The 21,271-nt window shown below is 37.7% G+C and overlaps 1 protein-coding gene across 2 annotated transcripts in view; it reads right to left on the reverse strand.

Annotated features, from left to right (window-relative positions):
- Positions 1–447: 447 nt before the first annotated feature.
- The window catches only part of NVL (nuclear VCP like), a 30,595-nt gene continuing 9,771 nt past the window's right edge, over positions 448–21,271 (reverse strand). For both annotated transcript variants that reach the window (XM_042862217.1, XM_042862218.1), the window contains 11 exons: positions 20,711–20,975; positions 18,323–18,541; positions 17,463–17,567; positions 17,081–17,143; positions 15,806–15,925; positions 14,009–14,108; positions 11,511–11,617; positions 6,920–6,996; positions 5,282–5,370; positions 2,100–2,170; positions 448–730 (listed from right to left, as the gene is read on the reverse strand). In XM_042862217.1, the coding sequence (XP_042718151.1) occupies positions 686–730; positions 2,100–2,170; positions 5,282–5,370; positions 6,920–6,996; positions 11,511–11,617; positions 14,009–14,108; positions 15,806–15,925; positions 17,081–17,143; positions 17,463–17,567; positions 18,323–18,541; positions 20,711–20,975 (1,261 nt within the window). In that variant the 3' untranslated portion in view covers positions 448–685. The remainder of the gene's footprint in view (positions 731–2,099; positions 2,171–5,281; positions 5,371–6,919; positions 6,997–11,510; positions 11,618–14,008; positions 14,109–15,805; positions 15,926–17,080; positions 17,144–17,462; positions 17,568–18,322; positions 18,542–20,710; positions 20,976–21,271) is intronic.

Here is a 21,271-nt window from a genome sequence, read left to right on the forward strand (position 1 = left end):
AGTTGGTAAGAATTCTCAGGGTTTTTAACACTAACAATTCTAACAGTTGTTAACAGTTAATTTGAAGTACTTCTTAAGTAGCTTAATCATAACATCACACCCTTTCTGAGATTTCCAAGATTTCCAGGGTAACTTTTAAGTCTGGCTAGCTCATTTTTGTAAGGTGAAAACTGTATGTCAAACTGTGAGTAGCTGTGCTGGCACAATCAGTGTATCACTATTTCCAAACAGCATGATTAATAGAGTTACACACTGCACTGTATTCCCAGTCTCCTTTCACAACTCTCTTCTCCATGTAATTCTTCCAGAATCCCTGTTCTTGAAAACATAGGTGTTTTAATTAATAGTTGAAGGTACCTCTTTGAGTAGTAGAAATGTGGAAGAAGCCTGTCTGCTTCTGACGTATTTCTGATTAAGGACACCAAATATTAATGCAGAATGGCCTCAGATCTTTAGCACTAAAAGCATTTATTTTTAAACTGTAAATATGATGAGTAGAAAACGTATATTGCATCTTCTATTCTATAAATAGTTTAAGGATTGCTTACAACAGTAGATTACAATGACTTTTTTCAGGTGCACGATGACAAGTTCAGGGAGATGAGGTACTTTCCAACCTGTATCTTGAAATCTGGCACAGGTGTTACAAAATTCTCTGCAAAAGTCTCTTCTAGGAGAAAATGTATCACCTGCACAGTGACCGACGCAGTTCTTCATACATTATTTGATCCTAAAAGTGCAAAGATGAGAAGACTTTAGACAATGGGAAAAAACATATGCAGCACTTAAGAGCTTGTCTTCTGTCTTCTTTTTTTTTTAAAAAAAAAAAACTTACCAGCTATATGAGACACTGGCTCAACTTTTAAAATATTTACCAGAAGGAAAGCTAACTAAGGGCAAACAAGATCCTGCTGGCCTTGTGGATGAGGCTTTCAGCAGTGGTATGTAGTTAACAGAAGGCTTTGGCAGAGTTCATGTCATTCACGTTGCCATGCTAGGCTCAGAACATCACAAGAGCACTAGTGTTCTCCTTGCCAGGAGAGCTCCCAAATTGTCACTCTCTTGTCTACTTCTGCCAAAAATAAGCAGACAAGTATATCTTTTGCTGGTCTTGGTTAACAGTAACTGTTCCTTTACCTTTCCACCTATCACTCAAAATGATAGTTTTGAGGAAGTGAATACTTTAAAAATGTTAACTTCTACTAAAATTATCAGCATTCAGTAGATATCTGGCTTCAAAAATAACTTATGGTTAGCCTCAGGTCAATCAAATACACAGTAAGTCAACTGAGAGATGTATGTAGGAGGGAAAAGACTGAGAAATGAATCAGTCAGATTCAGCTGTTTCCCAGTATTGACAGGAGAGTATGTAGAGATTTGCTTGATTCAATTTATCTAGCAGGTAAGAAATAGCATATGGAAATGGGGGATCAGTATTCTGTACTTTAAAAGACAGTTCAAAATATTTATTTTGATGAACACTCTTGGCTGTACAGGAAGAGCTATTAACTAGCAATTTCTATATTCTCAATTATAGTAATTAAGATAACTGAGCAACTTTCATTTCAAAATAACTAGTCATAAGATAACCTTTAAAATGAACTTCCTTGACAAATGCAAATGATTTAAAAAAAAAAATGATAGGACGTAAAGAAAACTTTAAATGATGCATCTTCACCTTAACAGAGATGGCTGAGCACCTTTAGGTGCACATCCACTGGGGGGAAAATAGTGGTGGCAAAGTGCAATGCCTTGACTTTTGTGCCTGTGGAATATTCATTTAAGAGGTGAGGGTCAGGTGAATAACTAGTCTGGAAACATCAATTAAAAGTTCAAGGTACTACCCTAAATGCTAACCTTGGCACTGTGGTAATGCATTTACCACAAACCATCATTTATCTGCAGATGAAGAGGGAGGTGTTTCCCAGAAGTTCAGAAACGAAAGTCTGGTTTGTTTAATGCAGAAACAGGTAGCGTCAGTAGTTAGTGAAATGCATGCAAATAGTTTGCAGCTTTAAGTACTTCTACCAGTCTCTAGCAAATAAAAAGAATCCTTTTCAGAGGGGCGGTCAGCCTCGCACACCTGAAGCTGTTCTTACCTTTTTTGATACTGAAGATTTCACTTTTCTAAAAGCTTCTTCAAAGTGTTTATGGGAAATCTTGATTCCTCCTTTAAAACAAAGTGAATACATTATACAGGGAGACTGCAGGTACCTGACATCAAGTGATTTCTTTTTTGCATGTATTATAATGCAAATTATTATATATTATAATAATTCCATGTGCTAATCCTGCTGCTTTTATTTCTGGGCTTTACTATCTTAGACATGTTCAACATCAAGCTTCCCTATGGAATGCTATGTAATAAACACCTAGAAATTTATATAAATGTATAAATTAATATTTATGTTTATTTGAATACCTAGATTGTTATCCAGATTCCACCACAAGATGCTCAATTCCTTAATATTCACTTCATATCATTTTGTTTGACCTCAACCAGAACTGAAAGCTGTCTTTACTTTTTCAGTTGCTGTTTTTTTTGTGTGTGTACACAAATCCCCTTTCTGACCCTAAAGCAGCTGCCTGGAGTAATTTTTTCCTAACCATACTTCAGGAACAGGTTTGTGGTTTGGTTTTTCTGGTCTGCTACCAGGTAAGCATACCTCAAATAAATCATGGCTTCCTCTGTTCTCAGAAAGCAACCCTTCTGTAGTCTAGATGCCACTACCATGGATTCAGTACAGTGCTAGCATGCATAGTTATCAAAGGTAGAGGTAAACAAAAGTATGCTTCGAGTTAATTTGGTGCATTTTTCATGCATTTCATTAAGAAACCTTTTGCTTCCAGGGATATGTACAGCCAGTGCCTTTGCAGACATGTTTGTCATGAGAATAGGATGTGCAGATGTTACAAAACTTGAAACTTTTCAATATATTTGATGTCAGAATTCAGAAAAGTGTTCTGCTGCATAGCAGGTGGAGATGCCTAAATATGAGAACGTGTTCAAGATGCAGATTAAGTTCAGCAAACTAAGCACACAGCTTTGCTGCTTCTCATCTTGGTTCTCTGAATCTTTTATTCAAGGTTCCCACTACAATATGATTTTATACTAGTAAAAAAAAAAAAGGTGTAAACTTAACATCTGAATGTAAGTATCCTATTTCCCCAAGACAGCACCTACAGTTAGTGAGGAAAAAGCTCAACTTCACAGAAGTCATGTGGCTTCAATAGCAAGTCATCAAAACTCCATTAAATATAAAAAGACAGCAATGAGAATTGTTTGCTTTCACTTTTTTTAAAGTCTGTTTACTTGAATTATTAAACAAAATATAGTCTCAGCTAAAGGGAGAATAAAAAGAAAACAGCATTAGTGATGTCCTTAGTGTCTTCCTCATTAACTATCAGAAAAAGTTCTGGTGAAATAGTTTGTGATACAAATCTAAATGTATTTGCTGTGACAAGCATTCACTCATCTACTGCTATTTAAAAGTTTACCTCTCAGCAAGAGTCTGGTAGGGGGCTTTGCATTTCCTGTGTGGTAAGAGCAGGCACAGTGCCTGTTCATGTCAGGTTAGTGGCAGTAATCTGTACCTTTGCTACTTGCATTCATATAGCTTGCCTTGCTTTTTTTGCCTGCAAAACTATTTAGTGTGGGGAAATTAAGTATGTGTGGTTACTTTTAGCAATTTTTTTTTTCCCCATGTTGCATTCAAATCACAAAATATATCAGCATTTCTTTCCAGGCATTATATTTAAACTTGAGTTACATATTTAAACAAATAAGATTTTTCCTGTTTATCTAGATGAGTAAAGGATAACTGCTTCCTCTAATACTTTTAATTCAAAAATACCAAGCAAGGACAGCAGAAATGCGAAGCTTTATCTCGGTTAGTAAATCACACTTGTTTTTAGCAGCTAAGAACAAGAGTTCTTAGAAAAACTCCACATACTCTTTGCTTAACAAGATCAGCTTTATAGATGATTTCAAGCCTTGCGTGTGTCCTGTAGTAAGACTGAAGAAAGAAACTCCCAGATTGTGTATGCGCACTGCCCTTCTGAAGGTGTAAATGAACAAGGCTTCAAATCAAATTGTACCTTTCACCTTTCATACTGGCTAAGGGTGATACCCTGGAACTCCACATCCCACACAAACAGCTGCTATGCATGTGGATCAATCTGTGCCCATTTGATGGACTTCCTGGCTGCCACTCATCAATACAATCAGTGGTCAGGCTGGGACCTCGGGCTTAAAGACCAGACTGAAGTGAATAACATCTTTGATTCAAATGTGCTCCATCTGGAATAGTCATAAAACCAAACAAGATAAGTTCAAAGATTTCCATCTAAGAATCAAGAGCAAGCAAATGAGTAATCCCTTCACACAACATTGTGACTTTTTGTAGACTTTTCTTTTTCTCCCTCTAAATTGAATTGCTCACTTCACCTTACAGCAAGGGGCTGGGATCAGAAAGAATGATTCAGAACCATAAAATGTCAGTGTGACTCTCACAAAGCAGAATAAAAGCTGAATATATTTTTCAAGGCAATCTGACACCTTAGCTTTCCATCTTACCATTCTCATTTTGACTTAAGTAAAATAACAGAAGAAGTTACTGGAAGAAAAAAAAAAAGATGCACACAAAGAACAGTTTTCAATTACATTTTCTTATCTGAATGCACTGAAGAAAGGAAAGAAAAATGAAACAATTGTAGAGATATAGAAAAGGCAAGAAATTGCACATGAAACAATTTTAACTTCCTGTTAAAATCTTGGCAAAAAGGCCAGGATAAATAAAAGCCAAAGATAAGCTCAACACCTAAAATGAAAAACACTCAGCTTTTCCTAGCACCACTACAACTGATTGCTTGCACGTAATTACACAACCCAATTGCATGCCAAAGGCAGGCTTGGAACTACTGCTGCTACTGCTACTCAAATCTGCAAATAGATCAGTATAATTAGTCTTTGATAATTATGTGAAAATTGGGCAACGATGTATTCAGTCAGGCATGTAAATTATCTGCTTATACTGCCATTTAATGCTGACTTTTGATAAGTTCAGAAGAACAAGTGGGCTCCAGGATCAGTGGTTTTCCCCTGTTCCTCTCCACTATAACTGCTTCATTCATTTTCTGAAAACAAATCTGACTTGACTTTTGTTTGGAGCAGTAGTTATCAAGCATTTATGAAAGCAAACACATCTGGACTTGTATTAAACACTTCACATTCCATTTATCTTCTCACTGTTCAATTAGGATTTTTGGAAAGCTTTCTTACCTTTCTTGCTTTCAGTGCTTGGCAGGGCCATTTCCTGTCTCAGCGCACAAATCGAAGCCTCACGCACTAAAGCAGAAAGGTCTGCACCTCTGTGTACAAAACCAGAGCAAGTTATCTTAGAATGAGTTTATCAAATCTATAGATACAGAAGACACTACAGATAGTTAGAGGAGACTGGCAAAAGGTAAGGGAATTTCCAAAAGCTCCTTAAATACCTACCACATAAATTATTACACTTAAAAAATGAAAAAATACTCACTCTAGTTTCAATTTAAGACCTAGAATACCTTGCAGGCTTAGAAATTGAAGATCGTTTAGTTGCAGAGCTAAATGCATCAACAGTTAAAATGCTGTCAGTGGGCTACATTCCCCTTTTCTCTCTTGTACATGGTTGCATTCTTCCTTCTACCCAACAGAAAGAGCACAGAAAAGCTATAGGGTACCTTCAGAAGAAAGAAAGCAAAATATGACAGAGAAGGATCGCTGTGTGAACTCTGAGAAGATGTTCAAGGACTGTCCAGTGCTGCAAGCTCTATCGTGGAATGAAACCCTCCAGCTTTCAGCCTCAGATTTAGATCAAAAGAATGAGAATCAGAGGAAGAGGCAAAATCCATCTAGCCTCATCAAAAATATCCAGGAATTGTTTAATGTTGTGCACTCAGTGGGAACATGATACTTTTTTTTTTTTAATTGGTCTTACGAAAGATTGAAATGAAATCAGCCATTATTACAACACAGAGGTATTGCCCAAAGCTGGATCTCCAGATAAATGAACATGCTCTTAAAATAACATCATCCACAAAATGCGGTCAGAACAGACTTTTGAAACCTTGTTCCCAGTTTCCAGCTGTTAAACTTTTCACAAGCCTTCAGACTAGTGCAAGCTGCTGAAATAAAACACTTGCAATTAACAGCCCATGCTTCCTTTGGTGATGGCAGGACTATTCCTGTATTTAAACACTCCCCACCCTTCTGCCCCAGGCTGGGGAGAGAACACAAGCTCCTCTTTCCTAGATCTAAAACACAGACAAACTATAAATGATTGCTGTGGTAGCCTCGACTTCTAGACTCAAAAGCAATATTGTGACATGCGCTATGTCATTATCTTTTGTGAACTCCAGAAAATAATCAACTAGTAACACAAATACTAAAATATCTAACAGACTGAAACTTTCTGGAGTTCTGTAAAACACTGACTTTGCAAATTACTCTGACAGATGGTTATCAAGATTTCCTAAAAAACATATGTCAGTATTCACAAAGCACAGGTTGGAATAGGCCCTCGCTATTACTGTGTCAAACACATTGCTTTCAGTTGTGTGAGAGAACAAGTTAGTTCTGGTTGTTTAACCTATTTGCTTTCATCATCGCTGTATATGGATCAACAGCTTAAACAGGGCTCTTTTATCCTCAGATGATGCAAGAAATATAAGGCCAAGCAATGTTAAGATGAAAAAATAGTCTCTCCTGATCTGGATTTACAAGATGAAGAAAGCTATCCCAGATGACAAAGATTTTAGCATCCATAGACTCCCACCCAGTCTTTGGAAAAATGCACAAATGAACGTAAGAAAAACAGCACAAATTACTGTGCATCACTGCACACTAAAATTAAAGTAAAAATTAGGAAATACTCACGTATAACAATCACATTGTTGACTGTAAGCAATTTCTTCAAGGTTTACATCTGTATCTAGCGGAGGCCGAGTGCCATCCTGAGTTGATAATGAAAGATAAAAATGTAAGTTTTTGTTTTGATTATTGTTACACATGTGTATAAATATATATATATATACACACGTACATATATATATATATTTTTTTTTATTATTTTTTTTTTACACATGCCATCTCCTAAGTGATTAAATTTACCAAATAGGGATAAAGGAGTCTGAGAAGCTTTCTGAGATATTCACAAATACCACCATTGTTTTTATATCAAAGTGACAGGAAGGATCATCAGCCTTAACAGCATTTAATTATGAAATAATTTATGATGTCAATTGTAACTTCCCACCAGCAGATTAGATTTTCTGTTGTCAAAGCGACGGCCAGCTTGTCACAGTGTGGTCACACTGACACCACTGCATACACAGACGAGCTCATGTAGCTGCTTATATCAACAGCACTGTTTATCTGAACTTCCTCCACTTTTGTTAGATGTTGAAATCATATAGCTCAGCAATAGGCATGGAGATTTAGTCTTGCCTCATCACCTTTAAAACTTAATTACTGCATACCTTTTATATTCTAGACAAACATACACTTTCAGACCTGGAAGTTTTTCATTCTGGATTCTTTGAGTTCATATAGAAAGTAGACTTGTTGACACCAAGCTTGCATACTAGTGCTGCTTTCTCCACAAAGACCACAGAAGTGGCTTATTTTTATTCTTGCATCTCCAACAACAAAAAATATTCAGCATTATATGTTGTATAAGCCAGCCAACAAAATCATTTCAAATACTATAAGCCCGTACAGTAAGGCAGTAGAGAGATTCTGGATGTCTACAGTATGAACTAACACCTGAATTTAGGTGTGAAAGGACATTTTTTGATAGGACTGATTCAGTTCTGCCATGAAATTTAACTCATTTGACAGGAATACACAAATAATCCTTTTCTGACTTGTTCAGGTGAACCTAAAGTACCACATACCTAAAACGCCTTCAAGATAAAGAAATAAAGTGTATAGCAACTGGCAAATTAAAAGCCTTGAACAGGAAACTGACAGTCAAATAACCAAGGAGGGGGGCCTAGGTAGACTAAGAGAGCAATTTCTAATGAACCTTGGGTAGAATGCCAACTTGGAAAGGAAGAAATAGAGGCAAGGGAACAGCCTCATGTTGAAACACCTTGAAAGGATAAGAGACCCTAACATGGGCACAAGGAAGCTCTATACAATTGCATGTGGGATACTTTAATAATTGTACAAGACTGCAAGGCAGTGAGACACCTCTACTAACAAGAAACATTCTACCAATTACTGTGAGTAGAATACATTGAGCATTTTGTGAGTGGGATGAGCTCAGCACTACGTCCACCAGAGAAGCTGATGGAGCTTACAGGAACATCAGTACACTGGGAACATAGGCGTGTGAAGACATGCTTCTCTTGCATAATTAATATGCAATTTGAAAATGACTGATTTGTACAAGTTATCTGAAATAAAACTCAAAGCTTCAAACTCCATCTATGGTGTTTCCTTATACCCCACTGCTCTCACAACTCCCCTTCCTACTCCTCCCACTGCCTTTGTAAGCAGATTTTCCTTCAACATTACTGTGCAAGTATTCCTCTAGGATTCTGGGGAATGACTACCATCACCCAGAATCCCCACACATCTAGATAACATTTTTTGTTTTATCTGATGCCTTAAACATGTGCTCCTGCACAGAGATTGTTCAAATTTTCTTACTCACAGTGCAGGGATGAAGTCTGACAGAGAATAAGGCATTTCAATTAATTTAAAATATCTACAGGAACCTGGGGACAGAAAAACGTCTCCTATATATTTTTCAAGAGAATAACATATTTCCTGTTCTTAATGTTAGAAATACTGATCTTTACCTAACTTTGTAAGAACTCTATAAATGCAGTAGTAGTACAGTGAGAACAGCACCATTCTCATCATGGAACGAGCACGGAACTAAGCAACAAGATTCACTCATGGAATGAATCTCATTTCTGCTGGCATCTTAAAATCACAGAATCATGGAGTGTCTGGGGTTGGAAGATCATCCAGCCCCAACCCCCAGCCACAGGCAGGGCTGGTTCCCCCAGCTCAGGCTGTCCAGGGCCCCATCCAACCTGACCTTGAGATTCACAAGCACCACAGCTTCTTTGGATATGCTGTACCAGCGCCTCACCACTGAGCAAAGAATGTCTCTCTCTAACACCTAACCTAAATCGTCCTTATAACTCTAAGCCTTGGTCCATCACTACACTCCCTATAATGAGTCCCTCCCCACTGTAGGCCCTCAAAAAGTACGGAAAGGAAACTTATAAGGTCTCTCCAAAGCCTCCTCTTCTCCAGGCTGAACAATCCATAGAAAAGGTTCTACAGCCCTCTAATTATCCTCAGGGTCATTTAACTAAAAACTGAGAAAAATAATCAATTAGTGACTTAACATCTTCATTATAAAGATTTGTAGCCAAAACATCGACTAATATGAATTAAGTGTGCATGGAAATGTCTGGCATTCCAAAAATAACACGCACTGATAACTAAAGACAGGAATCAAGCTGGTAAACACTGTGCAATGTGTTGCTTATGATAACAGGGAAGACCATAATCAGATAAGGTCACAGCAGAGATTGTTTGTCAATAGAAAATCTGTGCTCTGATAACAGGATAATGACAAGGTTACCACATCAGATGTACCACTCCTCTTGTGTTGTGCAGACTGTGTCCATAAAGTTATTCAGAAGAAGAGAACAAGGACAACTTGCAGCAAACTCACCAAGATTTACGGCAGCTGAACTAAGAGTCTGAGAACCTAGAAAACAGTTTTCTCTAACAGCAAGTTTGCCATTGCTAGTCAAGAGGAAGCCAAGAGATGAAGTGAGGTCAAAACACCCTGAAGTCCTTATCTTTGATGTGATTCTGGCCTTTCCACTTGGATGCATGCATCCTGGTGACTACACGTGGCTGTGAGAGTGTGAGCAAGTGTTAAGTTTGAGAGTGACAGAAGTAAGTCTTGTTTAATACCACCTTCTTCTCCCACATAGTCTTGAACCAAGATCTGCTGCATCATTTTACTAAAATCACTAATTAGTCTAATCACAACTTGATTTGTAACTGGTGGTTACAAACATCCAAAGATTCTCCAGCAAAAAATAGTGAGAATTAATACCTGTATGTCAAAAAAAATAAAAAGAGAGCAAGTATACACTATCCTAATCAGAGAATCTTTCCATTCCCTTTAGAAAGTCTAACAACCGACCATTACCACCCACTTCTTCCAGAAGAAGGAGGCAGTTTAAGTCAGAACAATCTTATAAGCCCGATTTTTAAATAAGTTTCAAAGCCTTTGAAATAAATTGCAAAATAAAAAAAGAAGTAATTCCTTACAGGATGTTTGAAAAATGGCTTGTAATCTGGATTAAACACTCAAATTATTGCTCAGTTTCTTAAAAGGCAAGAATCACATTGTATAAATTTTCTACTGACACATTTTTATAAAACTCAGAAACAATAAAATGCTAATGGCAAATATATACTTTTTTTTTCCTTAATGAAGTAATGAAACAAACATAGGGAAGTAAGACTTTGAATTCATATCAACAGTTTGATTTTTGAACAACTATTTTGGCATGAAAAAATACACTTGAATTTGTCCTAACTTCCTGAATTCTCCTACAGCATTAACTAGTGCCTATGCCATCACTTTATGCTGATGTACGTCTGAGAGTTCTCTTTTTATAACATTTTCCCATATTTTTTATAACATCAGCACTTTATCTCCTCTGTAAGTAATACCTGGTCTCCTTTGCAGCTCAAGAAAATCTGATAGGATGCTTGCTCATAAAAATCAATGCTGATCTACTAGAAAAAGTAGCAGATATCTGAATAATTCATGATGCTTCTAAGCATTCAAGGCTTTGATTCTAAGGCTTCTTCTTAGGCTTCGATTACTGCTGTACTGAGAGAAATCCAAATCTCTCAAGTGGTGGAATGTGCCAGTAGAGTAAGGAAGACCCATGAAGACCAGTCTTTTTAACATTTTTACACCTTAAAATATTTAAAATCTTTATACATTTTAACAATTTTTAAAGTTTTAACATACACTTGGACCTACAGCTTCCTCATCACACGCTTGCTATTACTCGTAAAGAGAATTAAGTGTCACAATTAAGTATTGAGTAAATACAGCTGGAGCTATTGAATCATATCACTGAATGTGAGGAAACCTCCTTCCTCCCTCAAAATGCTTACAAAACACTTACAGGCCCTTTACTCACATAGATAGGAATCTTTTAATTAAATCTCTTTAAATTGCGACTATAAAGGCAGCAGCTTCTATGTTTAACAGGTGAGCGTTGCTCAACATTTATCATCCCTTAGAGCAAATTTAGCAGCAGATGTGGCTGATTGTGTATTTTCATGGCTTTGTGCAATATTCAAAAATGCTTCATGAGACAGGATCCTGCAATTCTTTTGTCAGGTTTAATTTGTTTTACACCATTCCACCGAGGTCCCAGGTAAGAATTCATTTCCAAATACTCACCTTGGTGATTGTCTTTAAAATAGCAAGGCGATCTTCAGGAGGTGGCAATCCCACATAGAGTGTTTTATCCAGTCTACCAGGACGCAGGATAGCTGGGTCAATGATATCTTAGGTGGGGGGGAAAAAGACAAAATAATCCAGAAGTGAGATGTGCCCTTAGGAAATGAAAAGTAATACATGGAGGGAATTGAACAGAGTTTCAGAAAGTGCTCATGCCACGAGGTGAAGCTCTGAGCACTAAGACTATCGACTGAAGTAGTTTCATCTCTGTCCAGGAGGAGACATTATTACCCAGTGCAGCTGAGCTACACGTGGTCAAATATGGCTCGTAAGCACTAGTTTCATCTGGTCACAAACAAGGACGACTCTCCTTGAATATACAGTAGAACATTTTTTCTGCCAGACCTAGCAGAGTCAAGTGAGGAATTTCACAATATATAAAAAGGCAAAAGTCTGCTTTTCATTTTGTTCTGTTAGAAAAAAACTCTACCTATATTAACCTTGCAAATCTGCATGACAGCCACCATGATAAATTAATTCACAAGTACATGGGGCCAATCGTAATTACTCACACACAACTTAATTTTATTTTTTGTTTGTTTTTCTACTACACATTAATTTCAGTAACTTTATGGATGGTAATATAAGATTCCCACAAAGACACAAAACAGACCTTCAAAGTACAGAATTTGTTTCCCAGGAAGTACTACAGATCTTACCATGTCTGAAGAAGAAATCAAAAATTATCACAGAAGTTCTTAGAAAAACATTTAAAACTTAAATGTAATAGAAATCTCCAGCAGGCTTTCAGCACCGCGGGTTCCACTACAGAACCTCTACAAACAGCAGATCAGGATGTAAATACTGAGCATTGTTATACTGGTATAACAAGAGACACAAACAGGACGTATAATCTGGGAAAGACCTAAATTCCTGTCATTCCTATCCATGTTTCAGCACAAATACTTGGATTCTAAATGACTTAGCTCCTTGATGCCCTGTTTCCCCATCTACAAAAATGATGAAGGTATTACTTGCCCTACTTCTGTGGGATTCTAAAAATCCATATCCTACGTAGTACAATAGTGTGAAGACCAAAGTCACAGAAGCACCCACCGAAGATACAGAAAATTGTATTTTTAATATAACAAACTAAGTCTGTAAGCTCTACAGATGTCTTGGGCAGCTACAGCAAAAAAACAAACAAACAAACAAACCTATTTTGGAGGAGAAAATAAAAACATTTGCTTGACTCCACTGAGATTCCAGCTACCTGGTCCTATCACAGTGTGATCTTTCTCCCCTTCTGAAAGATGAACACAGTTTTGCTCAAGCTGCCACCTGTGCTTAGAGGGCAAAAACTGGAATGAATGCATACATTAAAAATTGCTCCGCTATTTTTTTCTGGAGTATAAAAACCATTTCCCCCTCCCCCCCCAAGATAGATGCCTCTGGTCATAGATGCTCTGGTAAAACCAGCTATTGTGAATATGACAGGAATGGCAGGAAAAAAGAAAACAACTTTTAAGATGATGCACGAATTTAATCCAGTCAGATGAAACACGGTTTAAACACAACACTGCCATGGCAGGCCCAGACAAGAATATCTTTCCTGTACTTCTGTGCTCAGTGTTAGATCAGACTTTCTCTTGCTATCGGCACAAATGCACTTTCCTGTTTTTGTCTCTCTCTGCAGAAGGAAGTTTTGCTGCCTATTAAGATGAGATTATAAAGTTTACACAACAGATGAATTGTAATAATCAAAACAAAAACTCTCAATAGGGATTGTATTACAGCATCATGCACTTAAATTTTCCATTAAAAAGCTCTTTAACAGTACTGGCATGGAAAATACTGTTTCCATTTTACACGTTGGGATAACAGCACTTGCCACACGTCCAACAATGTGAAGTTACTAATCCAGGCTAAAGATGTGTTCATCCATTTATTATGGAAACAAATGCATGGCCTGCATTCAAAGAATTGACATAACTCCCACTAACTCAAAAGCTGCAGTAATGAAGTTTTACAAAGCAAAGCCCATATGGCAGTTCAAAACAGATCTGCACTTCCCATCTTACAAATAAATTCATGTCTCACTGCTAGCTCAGAACTGGGCTTTTCCTCAACCTTTGGGACTCAAGTTCTCTATAGAACCTGAAAAATTAAAACCATGTAGCACAGCCATTAGTATTTACTCTTTGGTCAAATTCACTAATTAGATGCACTTCATATTCATTTACACAAAGGAATGATGCTTCCCTTTTAGGAATTTCAAAGCTTTCCATCACAATAAATCATAACGTTCTCTCCACATTGAGATTTGGAAACCAAATAAATTGATCAGGAAAGGATTGAATTTGATGACACACTGTAATTTTAAGTACAAAACATGGCTAATTACTAAATTCAAACATACAAGAACACGTCACTTCCAGACAAGAGAAGTAATGTTTGATTTGCTATGTCTCTCTTGCTTATGGTTTTTGGGTCCTCACCTGGCCTGTTTGTGGCAGCCATAATGAAAACCTGCTGGCGATTCTCCAGCCCATCCATTTCTGTGAGTAACTGGTTCACTACTCGAACACTGGCTCCTGACTTTAGAAGGAGAAACATGCCAAAACAAACAAACCCAAACAAAGAAACAAACAAACAAAACAAGAACAGTGAGAATGTAAATATTTTAAAATAAAAGAAACAAAAGATGTACTCATTCTCCACACAGAAACACTCCCCTAAGAAAGCTTCTATGTAACATCTTTAATACAGATGCATTCTGAATTTCTTCACATCCTCCGCATAAATTTGGGGTACAAACAAGTTATCCCTATGCTTGCTGTAGCTTGGCAAAGTTTTTCTTCCCCATTAAAAATGAAGGACTCACTTAAATATGATTAGATAATTGTACTAAGTATTCTCCCATCTACCTGCACAAAAAAGTCCAGAAGTCCTCATTACTGGGGCTTTGAAAAAAAAAAAAAAAAAAAAGTTTCTGCATCTGTCCTCACTGGAAAGGAGCAACTCATAGTTTAATATTGAATTCATAGTACTAAGATTCTATGACCTAATTCAATAGATTAATTTGAATTTCATCCTAGAGCTGGGGAGACAAAAAAAGCACTGGAGTTGGAGAACAGTTTTAGATATGCAGCAAAACTTCTTTGTGGTTTTGAGCAACGCTGTATATTAAACATACAAAAATATACATTTGCCTACAGATAAGCAGAATAGATGATGAAAAGGCATACAGGCTTCAAGAAGTCAGTAAAAACACCAAACATTTGCGAATCTCAATTACAGCTGGCAAAAGACAGCCATCACTCTGCTCAGACAACACCTCTACTTGTTCAAAGTGGCTGTAAGAGCAGGACAAGCTGGTCTATGCAACCAGTTTTTGCCTGTTGCTGCTACAGAAAGGAAACATAGCAAGGCCAGAGCATGCTTATTCTACTCCTTGGCTATCACCACTGCCTACTGTGATAGCTAATACTCAACATTCTCTTTTAAGGCTTTGTGGAAACCACTAGCTCAGCACTTTCAAGGAGTCAAGTCTGAACATTTCAGCTTGGCTGTCTTTTAGAGGAAAAAAAAGTATGCAAATTTGGAAGACAAGGTATGACTCAATTCAAACAGCTGATCAAACCTCCTCTCTCCTACAGATTGGAACTTTAACTTCTGTTAAAGGCATGGGTGGCAATATCTGAACAGTGCTTTACTCAGCTTTTATACTGAAAACAGCATATATCTCTTTCAGCCAATGACCCAGTACATCATGATTAAACCAGACACATTTTCTCTGCATAAAAAAAGAACACCTTTCCATTCAACATACAAGCAGTCTGCAGCAGAAACAACACCTCCCCATCCCCAAAGCACACGTTAATTTTAGGTATATGTAAACAACAACTCCAAAACAAAAATCAAGACAGAAAATTTGATGAGTGGAATAGCTTTGAAGTGTAATGCATTCCAGACCTGCTCCGGTCTCAAATATACTCATTACTCACATTGTTCCAATCTGTATGCACTTCATGCAAGCATTACATTGCATATAAGCATCAGGATTTGGCCACAAATTAATTACGGTATTAAACTGCACTCCTTCATTTTTTCCTATGGCTTTCTCAAGTTGGTAGGCAGCCACATTCTCTAGCTATTATTTTTTAAATACATAGATGCTAACACAATAATTAAGCTTTATACAATTTAAAATAAAATGCTTATAACATATTGCTAGCACATTGCCTCAAAAGGCACAACTGAGAGTTTATTTATGAAAGTATTTTCAGACTCACTTCACGGTCAGACCTCCGAGGGCACAAAGCATCAACTTCATCAAAAAATATAACACAAGGGGCTGAATTCCTGGCACGCTGGAATACTTGACGTACAGCGCGTTCGCTTTCACCAACATACTGAAATGAGTGACACATCACAATGAAACAGTGTAAGCCATGACAGTAATGCTTGGAAGAAAAAAATCAGCCTTAAATACAATAGTGGACTAGATGTACATGGGAACTGGTTGTCATTAGCTCACTTCTGGCAGTTCCCAGTACTCTAAGAGTTTAAGAGAATTCTTGCTTTCTAGGGAATTAATCTAACTTGCTGTCATTCTGATGATGAGAAATAACAAGTACAATCTTCATTAAGGATCCTGTTGCTCCTTATCTGCTTATAAACAATGGGAGTAAAAACACAGTGAATATTTGAAGTTCCTAACAGAATTGCTCAAGGACAGGGGGACTGGGAGACAGGGAACTGGAAAATAAGCCAGAATCTCACTTTCAGTCATTATGAGTGGGTTTGTCAAGCTGCAAATGGAAACAGCTTCTTCTAAACATACGTGTTTTGATACAATTAATGTCTCATCACAGTCTCTGAATCACAGCCAAGCACTTTTTCCCTTCACAAGGAAACGGGACTCTTTATTAACTTATATTTCTTGGCTGATAGCATTACTTGAAATACACAGCAAAAAGCTTGGAGAAAGAATAAACAAATCCAGTATTTTGGCTTCAGCTTCCAAATTACTGATAAATCCATAACTGTCATTCTTCTAAGATATGGAATGCAGCCATTTCCTTTCAGTTCAACACTCTTAACTCTAACAAAATATAATCAGACTACAGTGCCTTTATCTGTTAACATATAAAAACTTCATCAATTACTCTGATCAACTCAAAACCATGGCTTCCCAAGGTTTCAGTCTTCTGTTAAGAAGATGAAGAGTCTCCAAACACATGACCAAAACTGGAAATCAAAAACTTTGCAAACTGCTGACTTGCTGCTACCGATTACCAACTGTTCTCACTTTTGATGTGAATTTTTGTTCTGATCTACATAACAGCACTAATGCATGTAGTTGGTCATTTAGAAATTCTCTTTCACTCAAGAAGATCCATCTGCCCAGTAACGCATTAAACAGTAATTTAAACCAAGAAGCATTTAAGCTACAGAGATAACTTCTTCCTTATCACAAGACATCCATCACTACTGAACATTTTAAGCAGAGAGTAAACAACACAACTTCTGTTGCTTCTAACAGAAGCACAATGACCAGCACATACCATATTTAGCAGTTCAGGACCTTTCACAGATATGAAGTTCAGCCCAGATTCATTTGCCACAGCCTATCAAAAAGATGTATACAGAGAAAGTCATTTTTTCATGTATTCTTTGGTTCTGTCCACGAAACTACAAAAACCTGGAGAAGGAACATAGCATAGTGGTCACCTACTGAAAAGAGCACGAAGCATCACTGTATGCAGTTAAGAGTGTCAGAGGTTGGAGGATTTAGCAAGGCGCTCTCTCTTTAATGGGACAGTGCTACTTCTACTTTAATGGGGATGATGCTTCTGGCAGTATCATCCAAACTCAGTCATTCTCACAAAAACCCCACTTCACCAAGACTCTCCATTATCTTTAAACATGTTCAGAAAAGTGTATTACCTTAGCCAATAGTGTTTTGCCACAACCAGGAGGCCCTGCAAGCAGAACACCAGCTGGAGTAGTCAGGCCCAGAGCTTTAAACTGCTCTGGGTTCCGCACAGGTGCCTATGAAATAAGTTATCATGGTTATCTGTGACAAAAAAGCCAACATTTCAGTTGCAGCTGGAAGAAAATTCATTTATAAGCAAGTAGTTCTAATGCTTTACAATTTAAATGAATATACACAGTCAGTCAACAGGAATCTTATTACCTTGCATTGATAAATACCTCCCAGAAGAGGGAGAAGCATCATTATTCAGAGACAAGAGTGGTGAGGCAGTGGCACAAGCTGCCCAGGGAGATGGTAAAGTCCCTGGAGGTGTTCATGAGCCATGGAGATGTGGCACAGAGGGACATGGGGTTAGCAGCCATGGTGGGGATGGGCTGGCAGTTGGACTAGATGATCCTAGAGTCTTTTTCAGCCTCAATGATTCTATGCTATGACCAGCAGCAAGGCTATTAAGCAGTCTCCATGTTGTTTTTTTCCCCCATATAGCAACTGTCTAACTAAGGTTATTGGTAGAAAACTTCTAGAATACTCAGCACTCAGTAATAATGAGCATACTGAAAAATCAAATCTTGAATACAAAAAATGAAGTATTTAATACATGCACCAGACTTGTAACAAATTGGAAAGCAAATTATAAAAGTCTATTTTAAATGAAGATGTTGCAATATTTCTAGTTTGTAGCACACTAGAACTCACAAGCGACACATTATAGCTTAAATAAACACAAACATACAGGAATAGTTTTCTTTCCTGCATAGGGGGAGGTGCAAAAAAAAAACCAAACCCTTTCAAAAGTAACATTAACACATACCAATATTGCCATGGTCAGCTCCTCCCGAACATCCTCCAGGGCTCCAATATCTGCCCATGTCACATCAGGAATTGTGACAAAGCCTTCTCTCTTGGCAGAGGGTTGCACTGATGACAGTGCGACAATGAAATCATTCATCTCAATGCACAGCTTCTGCAGCTGTTCCTCAGGCAAGGGCTCTGGCTTCTTCAGCAAATCCAAAAGTCTCTGTAATTCTTCCTTAGGGTACAGAGAAACGCAGAGAAAACATTGCACGAGTTCAGATGTTTAAAACCTTTTTCAAGGGTTTTTTTTAGAGCAATACTTCCTCCAGTGATAATATTCATTATTGTAAAACAAAGTACTGTGTATAAGACATAGCATAATGTAACGTAGAACATAAAAATAGCATTCAAGACTGACATTAATAAAAGTGCTCCAGAAAAGCACTACGTAAATTTTTTTCAGTTGAAGCGTTGAGTTGACAGACAACAATCTTGATTTAAATGCTACACAACCAGAACTAACACATCTATTCCGTCCTCAATTTTTTCCCTGCTGTTCCTCTCACAACTCTACCAAACTGGACAATTTGTGGAATACCACGTTTCATGTAAATCTTTAGAACTCTTAACATACACGCTTAGATGATAAGTGTTTATTTAATGCAATTTGATTTCAAGTTGGCAGTTCATTTCCTCATGCTGACGAGACCTGGTTTTGTACCCAGGACCTGATAAAGTTTGGGCAAATGGAAAACAAAGAGATACAGCAAAACGCTTTCTAACACTTTCCATCCTGCAGAGCACGGCCTGCCAAGGGCTGGGGAAGACAGGTATGTAACAGTTAGTGAAAACCAATTCCTAATTCAGGAAGCTATCTGAGAAAACAGCTCATTAAAGAACACTTGTAATACAGAAAGGCCATACGAAAGCAAAGTGATACTGCACCTCAAGTAAAACTAGAATTTTCACTAGAAGACAAAGGGAATAAAAAGTTGCAGAAGTCCTTCCAGTTTCAACGTTTTTCTCCACAGCAGAATATGGGAAAATTGTCACTTTGTATTAGTTGCAACTAAGATGGCCCTGAAACTCATCACAACGTGTTTTACAGAGCCCAATATTTTCTGTTAAGATCTCTCTCTTCTTTCTAACAGAGGCATTAAGAGAAACTATGAAATAGCTGAGACCAACAGATTTGTTTATTGAATTGTGCGAATTATTTTAAAAGGGTTTTATATGTTTATTTTTCTATGATAAATATAATGCTACTGTTTTAATGACAATACCCTGTATTAGACTGTGTCAACCTCCCGCCAGCTATCAAAATATGTCTCTGTTATGATTAGACTTCCTTATCCTCAATAATTCCTTTGATCATGGTGCTGTTGATAAAAGCAGCCACTACCTGTCCCTCCCCTTTTCTTGTAGTTACATCAGGCCCCAGGAAACGCTGGGAGGTATGCAGTATGGCCCTATTACTTTCACACAAAGGCTCTCTGCAGGTTTTTACACTGCTTTTTATTAATAACATTAACAATTTTCTTTGACAGTCCTTCTAAAACCAGAATCTGATGGCAGTGTGGACTTAAAAACACTTCAACTTCTCCAAGACGAATCTTTAGGAATCCTGCAGGTAATGCATACAGCCAGCAATATGCTCAAAATTTTGAGCAACGGGGCCAAAAGCCTATAAAGATATTCTGGTTCACTGTCCCCAGCATGTCACACATGCCACAACACTTGTGGCATAGAATAATTCCAGCACAGCAAACACTATTTCCTGCAACAGAATTCCAGCTGTACCACAGGTTAATAGGGTCTTTCTCTGCAGATAAATTTGCATTTACTAATCCAACTTCTCTTTCACAGAGTTTTTAAATGCCTCTTCCTCAAACCTGCTGTAGGTACTACATACTGCGTGGGATTTAATGCACACAATCACACAGCTGGAAGGAAAATGTAAATGGCATAAATACTTCCAGACTTTGGCTAGCTCTAAGTCTACCACATTAGGGAAGATGGTTGGGCATCATGACAGATGTTTCAATGAGGACAAGGCAAATGGCCTGGTAAAAACTGAGTGCAATTTTGGTATTTTTACAATTCTCTTACAATCAGTGTAACGCCACAGCACAAACAACAACAACAACAAATTACAAAACCCCACCTTTTGCAAAATATTAGCATGATTTATAGAAGGTCTGGTTTTTGGGAGCCTGTAGTTCAGTCCCATCCCATTATACAGATCATTATGAGCTAAACTTCTGGCTTCCAAACTGATGTGCCTAAATCTAACACTATGTGATGATATGGCCACAGATGTTTAAGGGTTTCTGAGCAAAGGCTTTCACAGCTGTAAAATAGCTCTGTATTAAGACAACACACAGGCACTTTGGAGAACAAATACCTTAGAAGGAAGCTGTTTGCTGTTCTCTTTCACCAGGATCTCTGTTTCTATTCCCACGCTTTCTTCAGCTGCGTTTCCTCCAGCCTGTGCATATTTCCTTTGCTGCTTCTCAGATTTTATCAGCACCCTGTTCACTGTGCACATAGCTGCCTCGCGACAAAGTGCCATCAGGTCAGCACCCACATAACCTGGAGTCAGATGTGCTAAATGAAGAAAGTCAAAGGACTCGGGGAGCTTAAGTTTTCGACACAGCGTCTGAAGAATTCTGATCAAGAAGGGAAAAAAAGAACAGCAAAATAAAGATGAAAGTGGCCTTTCAAAAATTTTCATATGAAAACGTTAGCAACAATTTAAGGTCTCTTTCAGCCCACATGAACTGAAGCAGTATGGTGTGTACAGTTTACACACAGCTACAAAGTAACTAAGCTGAAAGCCATATTATTTCCTTTCGGAGGGTAAGTGAAAAACACCACTATCAGTCAGGTAATGTCATTCAGTGGGTAAAAGCTTGTGAGTGAAAAAGGAAACAATCTGACTGTACTAGGCTTATTTATTTGGGAA

Source organism: Lagopus leucura, unplaced genomic scaffold (genome assembly GCF_019238085.1).
Source record: "Lagopus leucura isolate 7727_CA_CO unplaced genomic scaffold, USGS_WTPT01 Super-Scaffold_73, whole genome shotgun sequence".
Classification (NCBI taxonomy): Eukaryota; Metazoa; Chordata; class Aves; order Galliformes; family Phasianidae; genus Lagopus; species Lagopus leucura.